The 20,722-nt window shown below is 46.2% G+C and overlaps 1 protein-coding gene across 1 annotated transcript in view; it reads right to left on the bottom strand.

Moving 5' to 3' along the window:
- The window catches only part of HELZ (helicase with zinc finger), a 3,197,037-nt gene that overhangs the window by 2,886,490 nt on the left and 289,825 nt on the right, over window positions 1-20,722 (bottom strand). Inside the window, exon 3 of the mRNA XM_044085095.1 lies at window positions 16,375-16,573. Coding sequence (XP_043941030.1) covers window positions 16,375-16,573 — 199 coding nt within the window. The remainder of the gene's footprint in view (window positions 1-16,374; window positions 16,574-20,722) is intronic.

The following is a 20,722-nucleotide window of genomic DNA, read 5'->3' as shown; positions in this document are numbered from 1 at the left end:
GAATTTGTAATGCAAAAAGCCTGCTTTGAAGCGGAGGTATCTTCTGCAGGATTCCCTTACTGGGATATGCAGGTATGCCTCTTAAGTCTAGAGTTACCAACCAGGCATGCTTGCCTAGCATAGGCAGTAGCTGTTGTAACGTCAGCATTTTGAAATGTCCAGGAACGTATTTAAAATTGATTAGTTCAGAATTGGACGCCATGTTTTATCTTTTCTGGGTACCAGGAAAAGTCTTGAATAAAATCCTTGTCCTTTTTCCTTTTCTGGCACTGGTTGAATAGCCTCCATATCCATGGGGGGCCTCTGCCCACTGGTTTGGTGGCAGATCTGGCCATCCGTTTGGAACTGGCAACGTGTGGAAATTAAATCTGTACCCCTGGGATACTATGTTTAATACCCACATCTCCTGGGTAATTAAATGCCAATTTTCAGCATTAAGTGCTAGTTTTCCCCCAAAGGGAGCTGCCAAAAGATAAGTGCTTGGAGATGGCAGAGGAAAATCATTGAGACTGTTTACTGTAGGGTTGTGCTTTGTTATCCCCTGATTAGGAGGTGGAGGCACCCCATTGCTTTTACCTGTAAGATCCTTGTGATTGAAACCTGGAGCCTTTGGAGCGTCTGGGTTGCCCTGAGAGGCTCTGTTGGACACAGGAAAGGACCAATTCTTAGTACGCCAATGTCTACTGAACCTGGGTGGCTGCACTTGCAATATATCTTTTACAGTTTGCATAGATTTAGCTTGGTCTTCCATTTTCTTTAAAACCTCTTCTGCCTTATTACCAAACAGACTGTCCTGCTGTAAAGGGGCAGCCAACAATTTAGCTTTAACGTGATCAGGCAGATTTTGCTCCTTGAGTCAGGCATGCCTTCTTATTACAGATCCAGTTACAGCAGCCCTGCAAGAGGCCTCCAGGGAATCAAAACCACACTGCAAAGTATGCTTTCCAACCTGTTCTGCTAAATGCAATAAATCCTGTAATTCTTTATTTTCCACCCAATCAGAAATCAACATCATTTTCAGTTTCAGTAAGCCCATAACATGCTGTTGATATTTAAGCATATGAAACTGGCAGTTTAAAGCCCTGATTGCCAAGGTTGCAGACGTATAAACCTTCTTTCCCCATCTATCCAGCGCCCTGGAGTCTCTATCACAAGGGGTAGGATTTTTGGCTGTAGAAGCCTTAACTCCCTTGGGACATTGAGAAATAGTTTCAGGGTCAGCAGCAGGATTTTTGAAAATAAATTTTTTGGAGTCAGGAACCCTGTAATATCTGTCTGGCTTACTAGGAGCCGGAGGCAGGGAATCAGGAGCCATGCTTGATTCCGAGAACACATCAACAATATCTAATACAGGAGGTATTGCCAAAGGCCTATGCTGAGGCAGAAGAAGAAAATCCCTAAGCCTCTTTTTAGATTCTGAGAAATCCTGACTCTCCCAGTGAAAATGTTCCCATAAAGCATGCAAAGTCTCTCCCAAAAGAGTAATCCTCAGGAGGAGAAGCAGAAGGAATGGATTCCTCTGCATCAGAGTCCTCATAAGGTGGAACAGAAAATTCCTGATCAGAAGAGGAATCAGAAAAAATGGAAACCTGATCTGAAGATTCATAATCAGTGCCTTGCCTAGACCTCTTAGTGGGGGGGTTGGGAACTCTTGATCAAGGTAATTAAATCCTCAGCCATTTTGATCATTTGTTTTTTTAGGCATAGGGGCCTGAGCACGTGGCTCATGTGTCAGTTTTTTAGATATAGAAGTTGATTTTGGCCTTGCTTTTGAAGATGGCGCCGGTTTGATATACAAATGTTGAGGCCTGAAAACACCCTCAGAAGCCAGTGACTGCTCATCGGCTCCCGACCCATCCAAGGGAGAGACATCCGCGGGTTCAATACTTGCAGAATCTTGTGGCACACTGGACTCCGAATGGGTCTCGGTAGAGGCCTGCAACTCAAAAGTAGCAGGCATCAGGGGCTGTGAAAGCACCTCACTGAGTACCGGCGAACCGGTGACTGGCATAGGAGAAGCTTTGTCGGTTTTGGACCTCGATGGTCTGCCTCTGTCTTTTTCCTTGCGTTTTGTTTTGTGAACTCCGGTAGTCTGATTGCTAACCGATGACATTTCAGGATAGTTAGATCTTGTACCAAAATATTTAGAAGCAAAAATATACTGACGCTTAATAGTGCGTTGGTTAAATTTAGCACAAAATCAACAGCAAGGCACGTTGTGATCAGGGCCTAGGCAAGGAATACAGTACAAATGAAAATCCTCGAGAGGTATTTACTTCCACAAGTAATGCAATTATTAACTTTTACTGACATTGGTAAGGAGCAAGAAAAAATTTCCCCAATGGGGTACTTAGCTTTAGTTTGAAGACTTCGGTTCTGAAACTTGAAAATGAAAATTTCAGGAGTCAGCCAACCGGCACTTGCAAACAGCTTCTGCTTCGGGCACCGCGCGGCAAGAAAGACTGATTAAAATTGTGTCGGAGCATGTTTTATATCCCTGATGACTTGACGTCATGGAAGAGGAGACAGCAACCAATGCAGGACCCAAGACTGTTATTCAGGCCTACTGAGGGCAACCTGCCAGCAGATTACCCTAATGTAATGACTGCAACAGTGAATACACTTAAACATCTACATTTATGGTCAGTGTACACAACTGTACTATGTTCTTAGTGTTTCACTGTTGCAGTCATCAGACTTAGGTGGATTCCCAAAGCTGAAGAAGGGTGGAGGCAGTCAAGAAGAGTTAGGGCTGACTAGTATGCCTTGCAGGACAGCTGTTGCAAAACCTGCCCTGGATTTGGAAAAGATAGGCAGGTGGTAATGCTTGGTGAAGGTGTGTACTGAACTCCAAGTAGCAGCTTCCAGGATGTCCCTGGTAGGGACTCTCCTGAGAAATGCTGTAGAGGCAGATGTTGCCCTAGTGGAATGTGTTCTGACCCCCCCCCCCAGAGGGGTTGGTTTCCCATGGTGCTTGTAGCAGAAATGGATGCAGTGTGCTATCCATTTGGAAACTGTTAGTTTTGAATTGGCCGTGGCCTCTGCTCCTCTTGCAAAGATGACTTGTAACTGGTCAGATTTTCTGAAGGGCTTAGTCCTATCAAGGTAGAATATAAGCTGTATGTGCATGTTCAAGGAGTGCAGGATCCTTTCCCCTTTATTTTGAGGATTAGGGATGAAAGTTGACAAATGGATGGATTGGTTGAGAGCCACAATGGACACCACTTTAGGCATGAAGGAAGGGTTAGTCCTGTGGGAAACTCTGTGAGCATGGAAAATAATGAAGGGTTCCACAGCCATAAGTGCTTGTAGCTCACTCTTCTAGCTGAAGTGATGACCAGAAGCAAGGCTGTTTTCCAAGAGAGGAATATAAGGTCTGCTGATGCAGCAAGTTGAAAGGGGGGAAGCGTGAGTTTTTCCCGTACAAAGTTAAGGTCCCAAGCAGGGGTGGGTGCTCTCCTTGGTGGCCTTAAGTTGTCTGCCCCTCTCAGGAACCGTTTGTAAAGAGGGTGTGAGAAGAGAGGTGGCTCAGTGTTGTAATGAGCCGAAATGGCTGAGGCATTTATCTTAATGAAGGAGGACAAGCCTTTATGGAGTAGATCTACTAAGTAATCCAAGATTAGAGGCAGGGTGGGCAGAGTTGTGTCCTCTCCTTTAGCTAGAATCCAGGAGCAGAACCTTTTCCACTCAACAGCATACGATTTTCCTGTATTGGGTCTTCTGGCTTCAAGAATGACATCCAGCACCTGCTTGCTTAGGGTTGCTGGGGGAGAATTCAAGGAATAAACCAGGCTGCAAGACTTTGGGTTTGCAGTTGTGGATGCAAAATCTGTCCTTCCTGCTGAGAGAGCAGAGTTGGGTTTTGGTGTAGGTGCCAGGGTGGCACTGGTGACAGGCTGCGCAGGAGTGGGTACCAGCACTGGTGCGGCCAGTCTGGGGCAATCAGAATTGTCCTTGGTCTGTCCTGTCTTATCTTGAGTAATACTCCTGAGAGAAGGGGCAGAGGGGGAAAGGCATAGATTGAGAGATTTACCCACTGAAAAGTTAGGACATCCACTTTCCAGGTCCTGCTGTGAGGATTCCTGGTGCACAATTTGCTGAGCTGGTGGTTGTAGGGGAAGGCAAAGAGATCCACCTCTGGGGTTCTCCATTTCTGAATCAGAAGGTTGAAGGTGCTGTGCTCCAATTGCCACTCGCGTGGGTCTAAGATTTCTGCTCAGGTCTTCTGCCAGCGAGATTTATTTGCCTGGCAGGAACTGAGTTTACAGATGGACTTGAATGTCCAAGGACGTGTTACACAGGACCATGGCTAGCCTGCGGAGTGGGTAGGATTGGGTCCCTTCCTCCTTGTTGATGTACCACATAACTGTGGTGTCTGTTTTTATTAGCAGTTATCCTGGAAAGATTAGGGATCTGAAAACTGTCAGGGCATTTCTGTACAGCTATCATCTCTACTTGGTTGATGTGCAGATGAATTTGACTTGACCTCCAGTGGCCCTGAATACGTTTTCCATCCATGTGTGCCCCCCAGGCATAGTCTGATGAGTCTGTGGTTAGGTTCTGTGCAGCTTAGGGTTGAGTAAATGGCAGTCCCTTGTTGTGGCTGCATGCTTCTGCCCACCAGAAAAACTCTGTCCTTAGATAGAGTATGACTGGAATGACTGTTTCCAGGTCATGAGAATGTTGGCACCAAAGAGTTTAAGTACCAATGGAGTTTCTTCATATGCAGTCTTGCATATGGAATCAGCAGTATACATGAGGCCACGGACCCTAGGCCTTGCAGTATTTTTCTTACAGATAGCTAAGTTCTGGTGGCCATTTGTTTGAAGTAGTCTGTCAGACTTGTTTTTCTAAGGTGAGGAATGCCATCTGGGAAGTTGTGTCCAAGCTTACTCCCAGGAATACAATCTTTTGACTGGGTACCAGTTTTGATTTCTTTTCGTTGATGGTGTACCCCAAGGAAGTGAGAAGATTTTTCACAAATGTCAGGTGCTGCAGCAGCAATTCCTGACTGTCTGCCTGAATAAGGCAGTCGTCCAAGTACGGGTAAATTTGGATATTTCTCTGCCTGCAGTATGCAATGGCTGCAGCCAGGCATTCTGTGAATACTCTGAGCGCAGTAGATAAGCCAAAGGGAAGTGCAGAGAAAGTACAGTTTTGTACCTACCATAAATGTAGATGTCCGAACTGGAAAGCATCTGCAGTCATAACAAGTGGGTTGTCCTGTCGTCAGGCAGCCCTGCAGTCGGCCGGATTCCAAAGTCCGGTCCGCTTCGCTGATGTCGCACCCCACCCGACGTCATCTCTGTTGGTCTTCGGGTATAAAAGCATCAGCCGACGCCATTTTCCTCAGTGTTTCTTGCCCCAGATGCCCGTAGCCCTCTTGCAGGGTAAAATTTGGATAGATGCCAATGTTTCCAAATAGATAGAGGTAAACACAACAATAAGCATATATGTACATATATACAAACAAATACACCATAAAAGACTCCCCCCCAACAGCTAGGTATTAGGAGGGTAAACACGCTAGGAGTACGACAGAGGGAAGGAGGAGGGTAATCCTGACTGCAGATGCTATCCAGTTCGGACATCTACATTTATGGTAGGTACAAAACTGTACTATGTCCTTCATGGATGCATCTGCAGTCATAACAAGTGGGTAGAATACCATAGCCAACTAGGGAGGAGGATAAGGTAGATTATGGTGTGTTTAGGATCCCTTGCAGTACAGCAGTGGCAAACCCTGCTCGGGATCTGGAATAAAGAGGCAAATTATAATGCTTGGCAAATGTATGCACGGAGGTCCAAGTAGCCGCCTCAATAATGTCTTTGGTTGCCACTCCTCGTAAGAAGGCTGTGGTAGTGGCTGTTGCCCTTGTAGAATGAGGTCTTATGTTCTGTGGAATTGGTTTTCCATGGAAGGAGTAACAGTATCGTATGCAATTTCCTATCCATTTGGAGATTGTCTGTTTGGAAATAGCTTTTCCTTCCCTTCCTGTTGCATAGGCTACAAAAGTTGGTCAGTCTTTCTGCTATTTTTGTTCTGTCCAAGTAGTAGCGTAGCTGTCTATGTACATCCAAGGTATGCAGTATTCTTTCCCCTCTGTTTTGTGGGTTGGGAAAGAAGGTAGGTAGGTGGATTGCCTGGTTTAAAGATACTCTGGATACCACCTTAGGCATAAATGTAGGATTAGTCCTCAAGGACACTATCTTGGTGGGAGATTAGGAAGGGTTGCACTGCCATTAAGGCCTGTAGTTCTGAAACCCTCCTTGCTGAAGTAATTGCCAGTAGGAAAGCAGTTTTCCATGACAGGTGTTGTAGGTCTGCTGTTGCTGCTGGTTCAAAGGGTGCTAGTGTCAACTTTTCTAGCACAAAGTTTAAGTCCCAAGCTGGTAATGGTGGTTTCCTTGGAGGTTTTACATTCTTGATTCCTCTGAGGAACTGCCTGAGCAAAGGGTGCTAAAAACAGGTGGATCAAAGCTGTATTCTGCTGAAATAGCTGATGCATGTATCTTGATGGAGGAGTAGGACAGGCCTGAATGAAGAAGTTCGCCAGATACTCCAGAATGTTAGGCATATCTATGTTTGACACATCTTTTCCTCTTCGGTACTCCAAATGACAAACCTTTTCCATTTTCCAGCATAGTTCTTTCTTGTTGAAGGTCTGCGTGCTTCAAGAATAATGTCTTTAACTCTTTGGGAAAGTTCTGGATTAGCTGCTGCTATGTGATGTTCCATGCAGTCAGTTGCAGCTTTTAGGTTTGGATGTATGATGCTGTAGTTGTTCTGAGTTAACATCAAAGGCATCAGGGTATTGGCCACATGTTGTTCGAGACATGCTCTTCAGTAGTGGGTACCAGTGTTGTCTTGGCCAGTTTGGGGCTATCAGGATTATCCTTGGACGTTCTTCCTTGATTTTTAGTAGTACCTTGTGTATCAAAGGAAGAGGTGGGAATGCATATGCTGTTAGGCCTTTCCAGTTGAAGGAGAGTGAGTCCACTTTCCATGCTAGTGGGTGGAATGTCCTTGTGCAGAATTTTTGAGCTGGTGATTGAGAGGTGATGCGAATAGGTCTATCTGTGGCATTCCCCATTTCTTTGAGATGGTCTTGAAGATGTCCGGGTGCAGCTTCCATTCGTGGGCATCCGTGGTTCTGCTTAGTATGTCTGCTAGAGTATTGTCTTTCCCGGTACAAATATTGCCTGTAACTGAATGTTGTAGCTGAGTGCCAGGGTCCACAGCTCCAAGGTCATTCTGCATAGGGGTATGAATGAGTGCCTCCCTGTTTGTTGATGTACCACATGACTGTGGTGTTGTCTGTCCTTATCATCAACTGGCCCTCTTTGAGGAATGGTTTGAACTTTTGGATTGCCAGTTTTACTGCCAGCATTTCTTTTAGATTGATGTGCAGGTGAAGTTGATCCTGTGTCCACAATCCTTGCACGCATTTGTCCAGCATGTGGGCCCCCATCCTAGGTCTGAAGCGCCTGTTGTGATGGTCTGGCTTGGTTGACATCTGCGAAGGGCAGGCCTGGGTTTGACTGGCATGCCTGAGCCCACCATAGGAACTCCTGTTTTAAGCATGGAATTAGTGGGATTTCTGTTTCTAGACTGTGTCTGTGTTGGGACCATAAATTCTTTAGGTACCACTGTAGTTTCCTCATATGTAGTCTGGCAAATGGGACCAAGATTATGCATGATGCCATGAAGCCCAAGGCCTGTAGAAATTTTCTTGCTGTTAACTTGTTCAGTTTTGTTAGTGCCAAGAAGTAAAGAGGAAGTTCTTTTGTTTTTCTGTAGTCAGGAATGCCATTTGTTGTACTGTGTCCAATTCACCAAGAATGTCCTTGTTTGGGATGGTATCAGCCTTGACTTTTGTAAATTGACTGTGTATCCCAGTCCTTGTAGCAAGTAAATGACCCTTTGTAAATCTGTTGTCAGCTTGCTTTTGTTGTCCCCTTGTAGCAGGCAGTCATCCAGGTATGGGTAAATTTGAATTCCCTGTAGTCTGCAATGGGCGATTACTGATGCCAGGCATTTTGTAAATACTCTGGGCCCAGTAGATAAGCCAAAGGGCAATGCTGAGAATTGATAGTGCTCTGATCCTGCAAGAAATCTGAGGTATCTTCTGCAGATTGGTCGAATGGGGACGTGCAGGTATGCCTCCTTGAGATCTAGAGTTACCAGCCAAGACTCCTTGCCCAGCATGGGAAGAAGTTGCTGTAGGGTCAGCATTTTGAATTTTGGGACAATGATGTATGTATTTAAGGTGGACAGGTCGAGAATTGGTCTCCAACTTTTTTCCTTTCTTGGAACTAGGAATAGTCTGGAGTAGAACCCCTTTCCTTGTTCTGCTGTTGGCACTGTTTCCACAGCTCTCATGTTTGTTAACTCCATTATCTGGCGTAGAGCCTCTGTTTTTTGATTTGGAGGTAGATTTGGCATTCCTCTTTTGACTGGTAAAGTGTGGAAGTGAAACCGGTAACCTTGATCTATGGTTTGTAAAATCCACTTGTCTTTTGTTATGTAGTGCCAGTTCTTTGAAAATAAGGTTAACTTTCCGCCTAGAGGAGCTGCTATTTGTTCCCTGGTAGGCGGATTTAGGATTAAGTCACTGTGGTTGTGCTGATGTAGTGGCAGTGGCTGTGTCTGTGCCTCTGTTGTTACCTTGCCACTGTCGTCCTCTGTAGGCACCTCCTCTGGATTGATTTCTGCCTCTGGAACGTCTATTCCTGCCCCTTTGAAATTTTGTGGAGTCAGGAAAGGACCAATTTTTGGCAGGCCAGTTCCTGCTAAACCTTGGGGTTGAACCTGCAAGAAATCTTTAACAGTTTGAACAGATTTTGCCTTTTCTTCCATTTTCTTCATAACCTGCTGGGCAGGTGTACCAAACAGACTTGTCTTGTCCATAGGAGCATCTAGCAACTTAGCTTTAACATGATCCGGTAAAGCTTGTTCCTTTAGCCATGCATGCCTTCTTATCACTGTGCCTGTCATGGCTGATCTAAATGAAGCCTCCAGTGCATCATAGCCACATTTTAAGGAATGGTTGCTAACCTGTTGTATGTTGTTTACCATCTCTAATACATATTTCTTATCAAGAGATTCATCAGTAGTTAGTTTTTTAGTTAACTGATCAAGCATAAACTCTTGGTATTGTATCATGTGAAACTGACAGTTTAAAGCTCTAGCTGAGAGAGTAGCTGAAGTGTAGACCTTTTACCCCATCTGTCTAGTGACCTTGCTTCCCTTTCAGAAGGAATAGGGTTTTTAGCTGTGGTCGCTGCTACTGCCTTGGGACCCTGGGATATAGTTTCTGGGTCTGCAAGTGGGGCCTTGTAAAGGTGGTGATGAGTATCTGGCACCCTGTAAAATCTGTCTGGTTTGGCAGGGGCTGGGGTAAAGAATCTGGAGGAGCAAACATCATTGAAAGCATCATCCACCACAGAGAGAACAGGAGGTATAGCTAAGGGCCTGTGCTGTGGGAGGTGCAGAAAGGTCCTAAGTCTTTTCTGGAGTCTGAAAAATCCTGTTGCTGCCATTGGAACTGTTCTCGCATGGCATGCAAGGTTTCCCCAAAGGAGAATTCTTCTGGTGGGGAAGCAGCTGGAATGGATTCTTCAGCATCAGAATCTTCAAAATTGGAGAAGGAGCCTCAGGCTGGTCAGTTATGTCTGATTCATCAGCAGAATCATCAGAAGACACTGGCTCAGGGGCTCTGCCCTAGGTCTCTTCTCAGGGGGCTGAGAGGCCCTGTCTGGGTGAGATTGAGATCCTCTAATTAAAGAAATTAAATCTTCTGCCAAAGAAAGCATTTGAGAACTAGAAGAGGGCCTGGATGAGGGGGTTTAACAGGCACTGATTTAGTAGTCTTGGCTGCTTTAGCCCTGGCGAAGGCCTTAATGGACATGGCTGCTGGAGGCCTAGCAGCACCACGTGCTGGGGTAGAGACATCCAAGGGATGGTGTCTGATAAGTCAACCACCGTAGTGGGTAAAATTTCTGAGGTCGATTCAAGAATTGTAGCAGGGGCCTCAGTTGTAAGAATAGGTTCAGCTGTACTTTGAGCAGTTTTCGGTTTCGCCGAAACCGAGACACTCATGTTTGCTTTGCCGTGGTTTCGCCGAAACCGCGACCGCGAGTCGGTCTTTATCTTTGCTTTTGAAGATTGGGTAGTCGGAGGATCCGACGGCATAATGTACGCAAAATCAGTACCGAAAACTGTTCTGCAAACTCCGACCGACGCCTGCCGCTCGCCGGTTGAAAGAGGCACAGGCCGAACAGGCTGCTACGTGGGCTGGGCCTAAACAAGGCAGACAGTAAGAGTGGAAATCTTTATGAGGTATTTGTTTCCCACAGGTTAAACAATTGTTAACTTTTTCTGACATCGGCTGAGGCAAGAAAGAGTCCCCAACAGGGTACTTAGCTTTAGAAGTCTTCGAAGTAGTATTCGGTAGAAGTAATCTCTGGATCCGACCGACCGGCACTTGCGAACAGCTTCTGCTTCGCCACGCGGCAAGAAAGACTGAGGAAAATGGCGTCGGCTGATGCTTTTATACCCGAAGACCAACAGAGATGACGCCGGGTGGAGTGCGACATCAGCCGAAGCCGGACCCGGACTTTGGAATCCGGCCGACTGCAGGGCTGCCTGACGACAGGACAACCCACTTGTTATGACTGCAGATGCATCCATGAAGGACATCTGATAATGCATAGACCCTGCCTTGAAACGTAGACACTTCCTGCATGATTCCCTTATGGGGATATGCAGATAGGCTTCTTTTAAGTCTAGGGCGACTAACCAGGCATCTTTGGCTAGCATAGAAAGAAGCTGTTGCAGGGTAAGCATTTTGAATTTTGGTACCACCAGGAAGGTGTTGAGAATGGAAAGATCCAGGACTGAACGCCAAGAGCCCTCTTTCCTGGCTACCAGGAAGAGTCTGGAGCAGAATCCTTGACCCCTCTGTTCTACTGGAACTGGCTGAATAGCTCTGATATTTAATAGGGAAAGTACTTGGTTTTGAGCCTCTGCCCACTGGTTTGGAAGGAGGTCTGGAAGCCGCTTGGGGTTGGCAGTGAACTGAAATAAAACTTGTACCCCTGGGATACAATTTTGAAGACCCACCAGTCCTGAGTGATGGACATCCTGTTTTTTGCATGATGGGCAAGTTTTCTTCCTAGGGGCACAAGCAATTGGGCAGGGCTGGGGAGTGGAGTAAAGAAGTCATTGTGAGCTTTCCATAAAGGAGGTGGCTTACCACTCCCTGCTTTAAGGGTGGGGGCACTCCATTGCTTAGATCTCTGCAAACCCTGAGACTGTAGTCTGGCTGGTCTGTTTCCCCTAGGTCATGTTTGAGAAAGGCTGGAGGGGGCTGGAAAGGACCAGTGTTGGGAAAGGCAATGCCTACTGAATCTAGGGGATTGCACTTGTAAGAATTATTTAACAGTCTGCACAGACTTAGCTTTTTCTTCCATCTTTTTAAGAATTCTTCTTCTTTGGTGCCAAACAGTCCTTATTCAAAGGAGCGTCTAGTAACTTTGATTTGACATGGTTTGGCAAGGTCTGCTCCTTCAGCCAAGCGTCTTCGCAGTACAGAGCTACTGGCAGCTGCCCGGCAAGATGCTTCTAGGGTGTCAAAGCCACAGTGCAAAGTATGCTTGCTGACTTGGCTTGCAGAGTGCATAAGCTCCTGCAATTCTTTATTTTCTGCAGTCTGAAAATGTTGCCACTTTTTGTTTAATAAGTTCCATAATATGTTGCTGGTACTTCAGCATATGGAGCTGACAATTCAATGCCTTAATAGCAAGAGTTGCAGAGGTATACATCTTCTTACCCAATCTGTCCAAAGCTCTGGAATCCCTGTCCGAAGGGGTGGGATTCTTCGCTGTAGTAGCCTTGATACCTTTAAGCCCCTGGAAAATGATCTCTGGGTCAGCAATAGGATTCTTGAAAAAAATTTTATGAGTGCCAGGTACTCTATAGTACCTGTCTGGTTTCCTAGGGGCAGGAGGTAAAGTGTCAGGAGTAAGACTGGATTCCATAAAAACATCAACATCCAGGACAGGGGGTATTGCTAAAGGCCTGTGTTGAGGCAACTCTAAGAATTCTCTGAGTCTATTTTTGGACCGAGGATAGTCTTGGCATTCCCAGTGGAAATGCTTTCTTAATGTACGCAAGGATTCACCAAAAGAAAAATCCTCTGGAGGGGAGGCAGAGGGAATAGATTTCTCTGCATCTGAATCCTCCTAAGCAAATAACGGCATGTCATCATAACCAGAAATCTGAGTCATCAGACTCCTGGTCTGTAGAAGCTGTAGGGGACTGGTCTCTTTTTCTCTTAGCAGGGGAAGGCTGACTTACCCTAATCAGTGTAATAAAGTCTTCTGCCACTCTAAGCATTTGTTTTTGTGGCATAGGAACAGGTGCATGCGCTTTGGTCTTCGGTTTTCTAGGCGTAGTGTGTACACTGGGCCTAAGAAACTCGGTAGTTTTGGTTAAAAAAAGTCAGTTTTTGTCGAACATCGATTGAGCGAAGAACTGCCTCAGAAGCCGGTGCCTACACAGCAGTTCCGGACCCATCCCAGGTAGAGACATCCGCAGGTTCCACAGTCTAACAGTAGTCTTGCAGCATACTGGACTCTGAATGGGTTTCGGCCTGCGAATCCATTGAAGCGGGCATCAGGGGCTGCAAAAGCACCTCAGAGCACCGGTGGAGTGGCGACTAGCTTAACGGAAGTGTCGTCAGCAGCTTTGGACCTATGTGGTCCATCTCTTCATCCTTACCTTTTTTCAGAACATCTCTAGTCGGATGGCTTACCGAAGTCATTTCAGAATACGGAGATCGAGAGCGAAATAATTTAGCGATAGAGAGAGCCTAACGACGAATGGTTCGGGCGTTAAGGCACAAAACCGACAGCGAGGTACGTCATGGTCTGGGCCTAAACAAGTGACGCAGTAAGAATGAAAATCTCTGTGAGGTATTTGCTTTTCACAGGCAAGACAATTGTTAACTTTTTCTGACATTGGTTAGAGCAAGAAAAAAAGGATTCCCAATGGGGTACTTAGCTTTAGAAGACTTCAGGATTATTCAATTAGTCAACGAAAATTTTGCCAATTGCTTCTGCTTCGGGCTCCTCAGCAAGAAAGACTGATGTATTGGCGTCGGCTGCCTATTTTTATACCACTGACAACCTGACGTCAGTCCTGGAGCGACAGCATCCGACACAGAAATACCAGGTTTCTGGTATTCGGGCTAACTGAGGGCTACCTGCAGGCAGATAACCCAAGTGTAATGATTGCAACAGTGAAACATGAAGATAAATACACACATGCAACATAGCTGCCCACATTTGGCATTTTTCTGTCACATTTAACACATCTCTTAAAGTCAGCACTTCCTTTTTTCTCAGACATATTGAGGAATTCAACAACCACCACCACCACCCAAGAACACTAACGGGAAAATATAAAACTTCAACTTTTTTTCTTTGGATAGAAAAAGGAAGGAGTAAATACCAGCTATGGTAAAGGAAATACCCGAATGGGTAAAAGGTGAAAGAATTACCAACAACGGTATGAAGAATCAGTGAAACAGCCGACGCCATTTTCTTGAGTTTTTCTTGCCCCAGATGTCAGGTGCCCCTAAAATGATGGGCTAAATTATGCCAATAAGCATGCATGCTCCAAAAACAACTTTTCCTTCACCTACAAGCAAATACACCACATAGGTTGTATAGAGTAGAAAAGTACAGATAGGTCCCAGCAAAGAAAAAGGGGGATGGTGGGAGAGTAACCTGGACTGCAACAGTGAATACACACGAACATCTACATTTATGGTAGGTACACAACTGTACTATGTTCATCGTGTTTCACTGTTGCAGTCATTACAATTGGATTGAATCCCAAAGCTAAGGTTGGGAGGCTGGAGCTAAATAGATAGGAGAGGCTATCAGGCCCTGCAGAAGTGCAGTGGCAAAGCCTGCCCTGGATTTAGAGTAGAGAGGTAAGTGATAGTGCTTTGCAAAGGTATGCACTGAACTCCAAGTTGCAGCCTCTAAGATGTCTTTGGTTGGTACTCCTCTGAGGAAGGCTGCTGAAGTGGCTGCTGCTCTGGTTGAATGTGGCCTAATGCCCTTAGGCACTGATTTGCCATGCTGTGAATAGCAGAAACGAATGCAATGTCCTATCCACTTTGAAATAGTCTGTTTTGAGATAGGCTTTCCTTGTGATGCTGCAGCATTTGCCACTAGAAGTTGCTCAGTCTTTCTGAAAGCTTTAGTTCTGTCTAAGCAGAAGCATAGCTGTCTGTGAATGTCCAAAGAATGCAGAATTCTCTCACCCTTATTCTGTGGGTTGGGATAAAAAGCAGGCAAATGAATTGTTTGGTTAAGGGCCACACTGGACACTACCTTAGGCATGAATGTAGAGTTTGTCCTTAGCGAAACCCTGACAGGATGGAAAATGATAAAAGGTTCCACAGCCATGAGTGCCTGTAACTCTGAGACTCTTCTAGCGGAGGTTATTGCTAGGAGCAGAGCTGTTTTCCAGGATAAGAATTTTACATCAGCTGCAGACGCTGGCTCAAACAGAGGCAGTGTGAGTTTTTCCAAGATGTAGTTGAGGTCCCATGCAGGTATTGGTGCTCTCCTTGGAGGTCTTATGTTTTTGGCCCCTCTGAGGTACTGCCTTAGTAACGGATGAGAAAAAATAGGTGGTTCTGTATTGTAATGAGCTGAAATGGCAGAGGCATGAATTTTAATTGATGAAAAGGAAAGGCCTTCATCCAGCATCTCAGTTAAGTATTGCAAAATCTGAGGAATATTTGGAACAATCGTGTCAATACCTTGTGCTTGGTTCCAAGCACAGAATCTCTTCCATTTGTCTGCATAAGATTTTCTGGTGCTAGGCCTCCTGGCCTCCAAAATAACATCCATCACTACTTTAGAGAGAGGTGTGTCTTGAGAGGCTACATTATCTGCCATGCCGCCAGGTTTAAGGTCTTGAGTTGGCTGTGCAGTATCTGATTGTCTTGTTGGGTCAATAAGTGAGGAATTTGAGGTAATGTCCCGGCTGGGCAGTGAGACAAGCTCTTTAGGATTGGGTAGCAGTGCTGGCGGGGCCAGTCTGGGGCAATCAGTATTTTTGGTTTCTCTTGTCTGACCTTGAGGAGTACCTTGGGGAGGAGAGGCAGAGGAGGAAAGGCATATACTGTTAGATTTTTCCAGCTGAAAGACAGAGCATCCACTTTCCATGCTTGCTTGTGATAAGTCCTTGTGCAGAATCTTTGTAGTTGGTAGTTGTGAGGGGAGGCAAACAGGTTTATGTTCGGACATCCCCAGGTCCTTGTTATGCTGAAGACTTGTGGATCCAATTTCCACTCGTGGGGATTCATTAGGTTTCTGCTTAGTTCGTCTGCCAGAGTATTTGTCTTTCCTGGCAGGAATTGAGCTTGCAGATGTACTTGGTAAGTCAATGCTGTGTGCCACAAGTTCATGGCTAGCCTGCTGAGGGGGTAGGAATGTGTGCCTCCCTGCTTGTTTATGTACCACATGACTGTAGTATTGTCCACCTTTATTAGAAGTTGTCCTGGATGAAGTAGATCCTTGAAGGCTGTCAGGGCATTCTGAACAGCTAGCATCTCTTTTTGATTGATATGCAGATGCATTTGACTTGCGGACCATGTGCCCTGAATACATCTTCCTGCCATATGAGCCCCCCAGGCATAATCTGATGCATCTGTTGTCAATGTCTGCCTGGCTGTGGGTAAGGTGAATGGCTTTCCCGTGTTGTGGTGACAGGCTTTTGCCCACCATCGAAACTCCTGTTGCAGGCAGGGAATGAGGGTAATTATTGTTTCCAGGCTGTGGTAATGTTGAGTCCAAACACTTTTTAGATACCACTGAAGTTTCCTCATATGCAGTCTTGCATATGGAATTAGCAGAATGCAGGATGCCATGAAACCCAAGGCCTGCAGAATTTTTCTTTCATCTACAGATAGACAGAATATGAAGAAAAATTGCAGGTGTACTTTTTATGTGGTCCAGCTAACAGGTTTAATTTTTAAGAAAAACATTTTTTTATAATGGAAGTAAACTGCAGCTAGTTAAGAGAATAATGTATATGGTTAGTTGAACATATGTAAAAACAAACCCCTCACACATCTGCATGTAGGAAAGACTGACGCAACAGCTGCAGCAGCTAAAAAACACTCTGAAGCAAACAGAAACTTGCAAGTAAAATGGCATGCAAGGATCCTATTGGGAAGTGCAGATGGCCTGCATCTTTTCAGCTGTATCCATGATCATCTATCCATCTACTTGTTCTAAAACTACACCAAGATTTGAAAGATACATGCTAAGAACACAAAAGCTTACCACTTTTTCAGGAGATAATGAATTCATCCATTTTTCTATTAAGTTTTCCATGTAACTTCCTGTACACTGTTTGTTTTCTTGTTGCTGTTTCAGTTTCATCAAACGAGAAGCATAACGTTTCTGCCACTCTCGGAGCTCTTCCTGTGAATGTGCTGATGTACACTGAGCACCATACCTACAAATCCCCTGCTCTAAAAATCTAAAACAAAAACAAAACAGTACTTGTATAACATATTTAAAACAAAAACAGCTCTGTAAAGCCAATTTTTTTCTCTAGCTTTTGTTATGCTCACAGCAAAGAAGTTAACACAAAATATATGCTCATTACTTCCTAAAAATGTACATTTTCTAGAAGTGTTATATTTCGTTGCTGGAAAAAATCAGAATAAGCTTGAAAGAATCTCATCAGAATTGATATTACAAGAGTAGCGTGCACTTAAGACGCTTCACAGCTTGACTGAAAATAAGTTACTACTCCAACAAAAGCACTTCCCAAAAGGTCCTATACATCAGAATTTTCACTGTTTCATGACTAATAAGAAGTTATGTACTCACCATAACGTTCCATCTGAGTAGGTAAACTTCATTTGTCAGCAACCTTTGGGATCAGATCCGACCTCGGATCCAAGCCGGCAGTTTTCAACAGCTTTAGATCCAAGCTCCAAGCTCCTCCCCCTACCCACAATCCCCTGCCAACCCTGACTGACCTCAGATCAAGTTTGCCCAACCGCAGAAAACTGCTAGCAATGACTAATCCCAAGATAAATGGGTAAAACCCATGGACCTGAGTATGAGAACATTTGCAAGTGAGGGGGCAGGAGGGATTTGTTGCTGACAAATGAAGTTTACCTACTCAGATGGAACGTTATGGTGAGTACATAACTTCTTAATCTGAAGTAGTTAACTTCATTTGTGCAGCAACCTTTGGGACAGAGTCCCCAGCTACCTGAACCTTGGGCGGCCTTTATGGAAGGATGTTCCAGAGCACTGCAGAGCCAAAGGATGCTCTCCCTCTGGAGATAATGTCCAATTTGTAGTGATTGATAAAAGTATGAGATGAAGCCCAAGTGGCTGCCGAGCAAATATCATCCAAAGAAACTCTAGCTCTGAAAGCCGCAGAGGTAGACATAGATCGAGTAGAGTGGGCATGGACTCCTTGAGGTGCGGGCCTGCCCGAACTGTTGTATGCTAAAAGGATGCACTGTGAAATCCATCTAGAGAGTGTGACTTTTGATACAGGTTTACCCAAGTTAAATTTGGCAAAGGAGACGAACAACTGGTCGGATTTCCTATGACCAGATGTCCTGTTAATGTAGAAGCGAAGTTGTCTATGCACATCCAATGAATGTAATTTGCATTCCCCTTTGTTATGGTAGTTAGGAAAAAAGACCGGCAAGTTGATGGACTGGTTAATATTTGACTCAGAGGCAACCTTGGGAAGAAAGGAGGGATTGGTCCTGAGGTAAACTCTATCCTTGTGAAAGGTCAAATAAGGGGGTTTTACACATAGGGCCTGTAGTTCAGAGACCCTTCGAGCCGAGGTGATAGCGACAAGAAAGGCCGTTTTCCATGATAAGAATTTAAGATCTATGGAGGCTGCAGGCTCAAAAGGGGGAGCTGTCAAGGCCTGAAGCACCAACGTTAAATCCCAAGGAGGGACCACCTCCTTCACTGGGGGTCTGAGCAAAAAGGTGCCCTTCAAAAAGGTCTTACACAATTTCATGGTGATCAAAGGGCCCAATTCATTTCCAACGTGATAATGAGAGATAGCTGCTAGTTGGACCTTGACTGTGGAGGAACTAGCTCCTTGATGAAACAGTCCTGACAGAAAGTCTAATACAGCGGGCAGAGGAGCTGTAAAAGGATCCAAATTTTTGCGTTCCGCCCAAATGGAGAAACGTTTCCATTTGCTGCTATAGATCTTTCTAGTAGAAGGCTTATGCACAGCTACTAGAATGGTTTTAACTGGGGAAGAGATACCAGGAGTCCTGGCTATGAGTGGAACTGGAGCAGCCAAGCCGTGAGCTTGAGGGTGTCCAGGTTCGGGACTGGGAGATCTAGGGGGTGGGATATTAGATCCGGACGGGGATCCAGAATCCAAGGAGGATTCACGAAATGAGACCAAAGGTAAGGGAACCAGGTTTGACGAGGCCAAAACGGGACAATGAGGATTATCCTGCTCAACTGACTGGCTTTCTGAAGAAACTTCAGCATTAGAGGAAGAGGAGGGTAAGCATAAAGAAGACCGGGAGGCCAAGCATGCACCAGAGTGTCTCTCGGGGGTTCCCCGGAGGGGGAAATGAGAGCGAAGTAGTCATAACATTTTGTGTTCGAGGGAGAGGCAAAGAGATCGCAACAGGATTGACCCCATTTGGCGAAGATCCGATTCGCTATCTTGGGATTCAGAGACCACTCTTATGGTAGCAGGATGGTGCGACTTAGTTTGTCCGCTAGGATGTTGGACCGTCCCGGAATGTGCGTTGCTATGAGAAAGCGGTTGGTGGAGACAGCCCATTCCCACACTCTCATGGCCTCTCGACAGAGTGGGTAAGACCTGGTTCCCCCTTGTTTGTTGATGTACCAGACAACCGACATGTTGTCCGTCTGAATCGCAATCGTTCCTACGGGAAGAAGGTCCTGAAGTGCTTGCAATGCTAACAGCACTGCCCTCATCTCTAGGACGTTGATATGCAGTGAGGTCTCCATGAGGACCCACGTGCCTTGGACTGTCCTGCCTGAACAATGCCCCCCCCCCCCAGGCGGGAGGCGTCCGTGGTCACCGTGGCTACAGGAGGGGTCATAGAAAAGGGGCGTCCTTGCTGAAGGTCTGGAGATTGGAGCCACCATAGGAGGGCCCTCTTGCAGGCCCTGCTGAGGGGGATGGGATGGCTCAGAGGGTAGTGAAAAAGGGACCACTGGACCTAGAGGGTCCATTGTAAGACCCTCATGTTCAAACGTGCCATTGGCAATAGGCTGATCGCTGCCGCCATCGAGCCAAGAGCCCTCAGGACCAATTCCGCCAGGGGAGCTGGAGATTGTAGAATGGCCTGCACATGTAGCCTCAGGGATAGTAGCCGGTCTGTGGTCAAGAAAGCTAGGAGCTTGTTTGTGTCCAATCTGGTCCCTATGAAGTCTATAATCTGAGTCAGAGTAAGAGACGACTTCTCTATGTTGATAGTGATCCCCAGCCAGGGAGCTAGACGGAGAAAGTGGTTTCTGGCTGAACAGAGTAGATGGCTTGTCTGGGCGGTCAGGAGCCAGTCGTCCAGGTACGGGAAGACCTGAATTCCCTGGAGCCTCAGGTGGGCCGCTATCACTGCTAACACTTTGGTGAACACCCTGGGGGCTGTGGTGAGACCAAAGGGGAGGACCCTGAATTGGTAATGACTGGTTCATAGCCGGAAGCGGAGGAACCTCCTGGATCGTCTGTCCATCAGAATGTGGTAGTAAGCATCCTTGAGGTCTATAGAGCACATAAAATCGTTCTCCCGTAAGAGGGGGAGAATGGATTGAAGAGTGACCATGCGGAACTTCTCTTTGGTTACTGACAGATTCAGGGAAGAAAGGTCGAGGATTGGTCTTAAGTCCCCCGTCTTTTTTGGCAGCAAGAAGAACCTGAAGTAAAACCCGGACCCGCACTCGTCTGGGGGGACGTGTTGGATGGCTCTTTTTCCCAGCAAATGTTGGATTTCCATTGCTGCGGCCTCCCTCTGATCGGGTGCGACATCGGGGAGGTATCTGAGGCTGCGTGGGTAACGAGAGAAGGGAATCTGATATCCTCTGGATATTATGCGAAGCACCCAGCGGTCTGTCGTGATGGACTCCCAAGCTGCTGGGTGCTTTGAGAAACACCCCCCCGACTGCCTCCAGAGTGGAGCAGTCGGGCAACCCCTCAGGGGTGTTGCGTGGGTTGGTCCGAGAAGGGTTCTCTGGATCCAAAGTTCTGCGGGCCCTCTCTGCCTCTAGGGCGGCGTCCACTCTGCCGTGGAAGGGCTGGGAGTCCGGAGTGGAACGAGACTGTTGCGACTTCTGGAACCACATCTTCTTCTGTCCCTTTTGGTTCTTAGAAAAGGACCTCTGGGGAGCAGAGAAGCAGACTCCGACGGTAGACGTCTTCCCGTCCTTTTCGCTCTGGACCAAGGTATCTCGCACGGTTTTGCCAAAGAGGGCAGAACCATCAAAAGAGGCATTAGCGAACGACGCCTTGAAGGGTTCCGCGAAATCACAGTGTTGGAGCCAGGCCTGATGTCTCATAACGAGGCCCGCTCCACCGGCTCTAGCGGCTCCTTCTGTGGCATGAGACAGAAGCTGCATAGAGGCGTTCGATATGGATCGTAGAGTGGCCATC

The sequence above is a fragment of the Protopterus annectens genome, chromosome 10.part0 (assembly GCF_019279795.1).
Source record: "Protopterus annectens isolate FY-2018-M chromosome 10.part0, PAN1.0, whole genome shotgun sequence".
In the NCBI taxonomy this organism is placed as follows: domain Eukaryota; kingdom Metazoa; phylum Chordata; order Ceratodontiformes; family Protopteridae; genus Protopterus; species Protopterus annectens.
The sequence above is the reverse complement of the archived record's forward strand: the minus strand, read 5'-3'. Positions and strand labels throughout refer to the sequence as shown.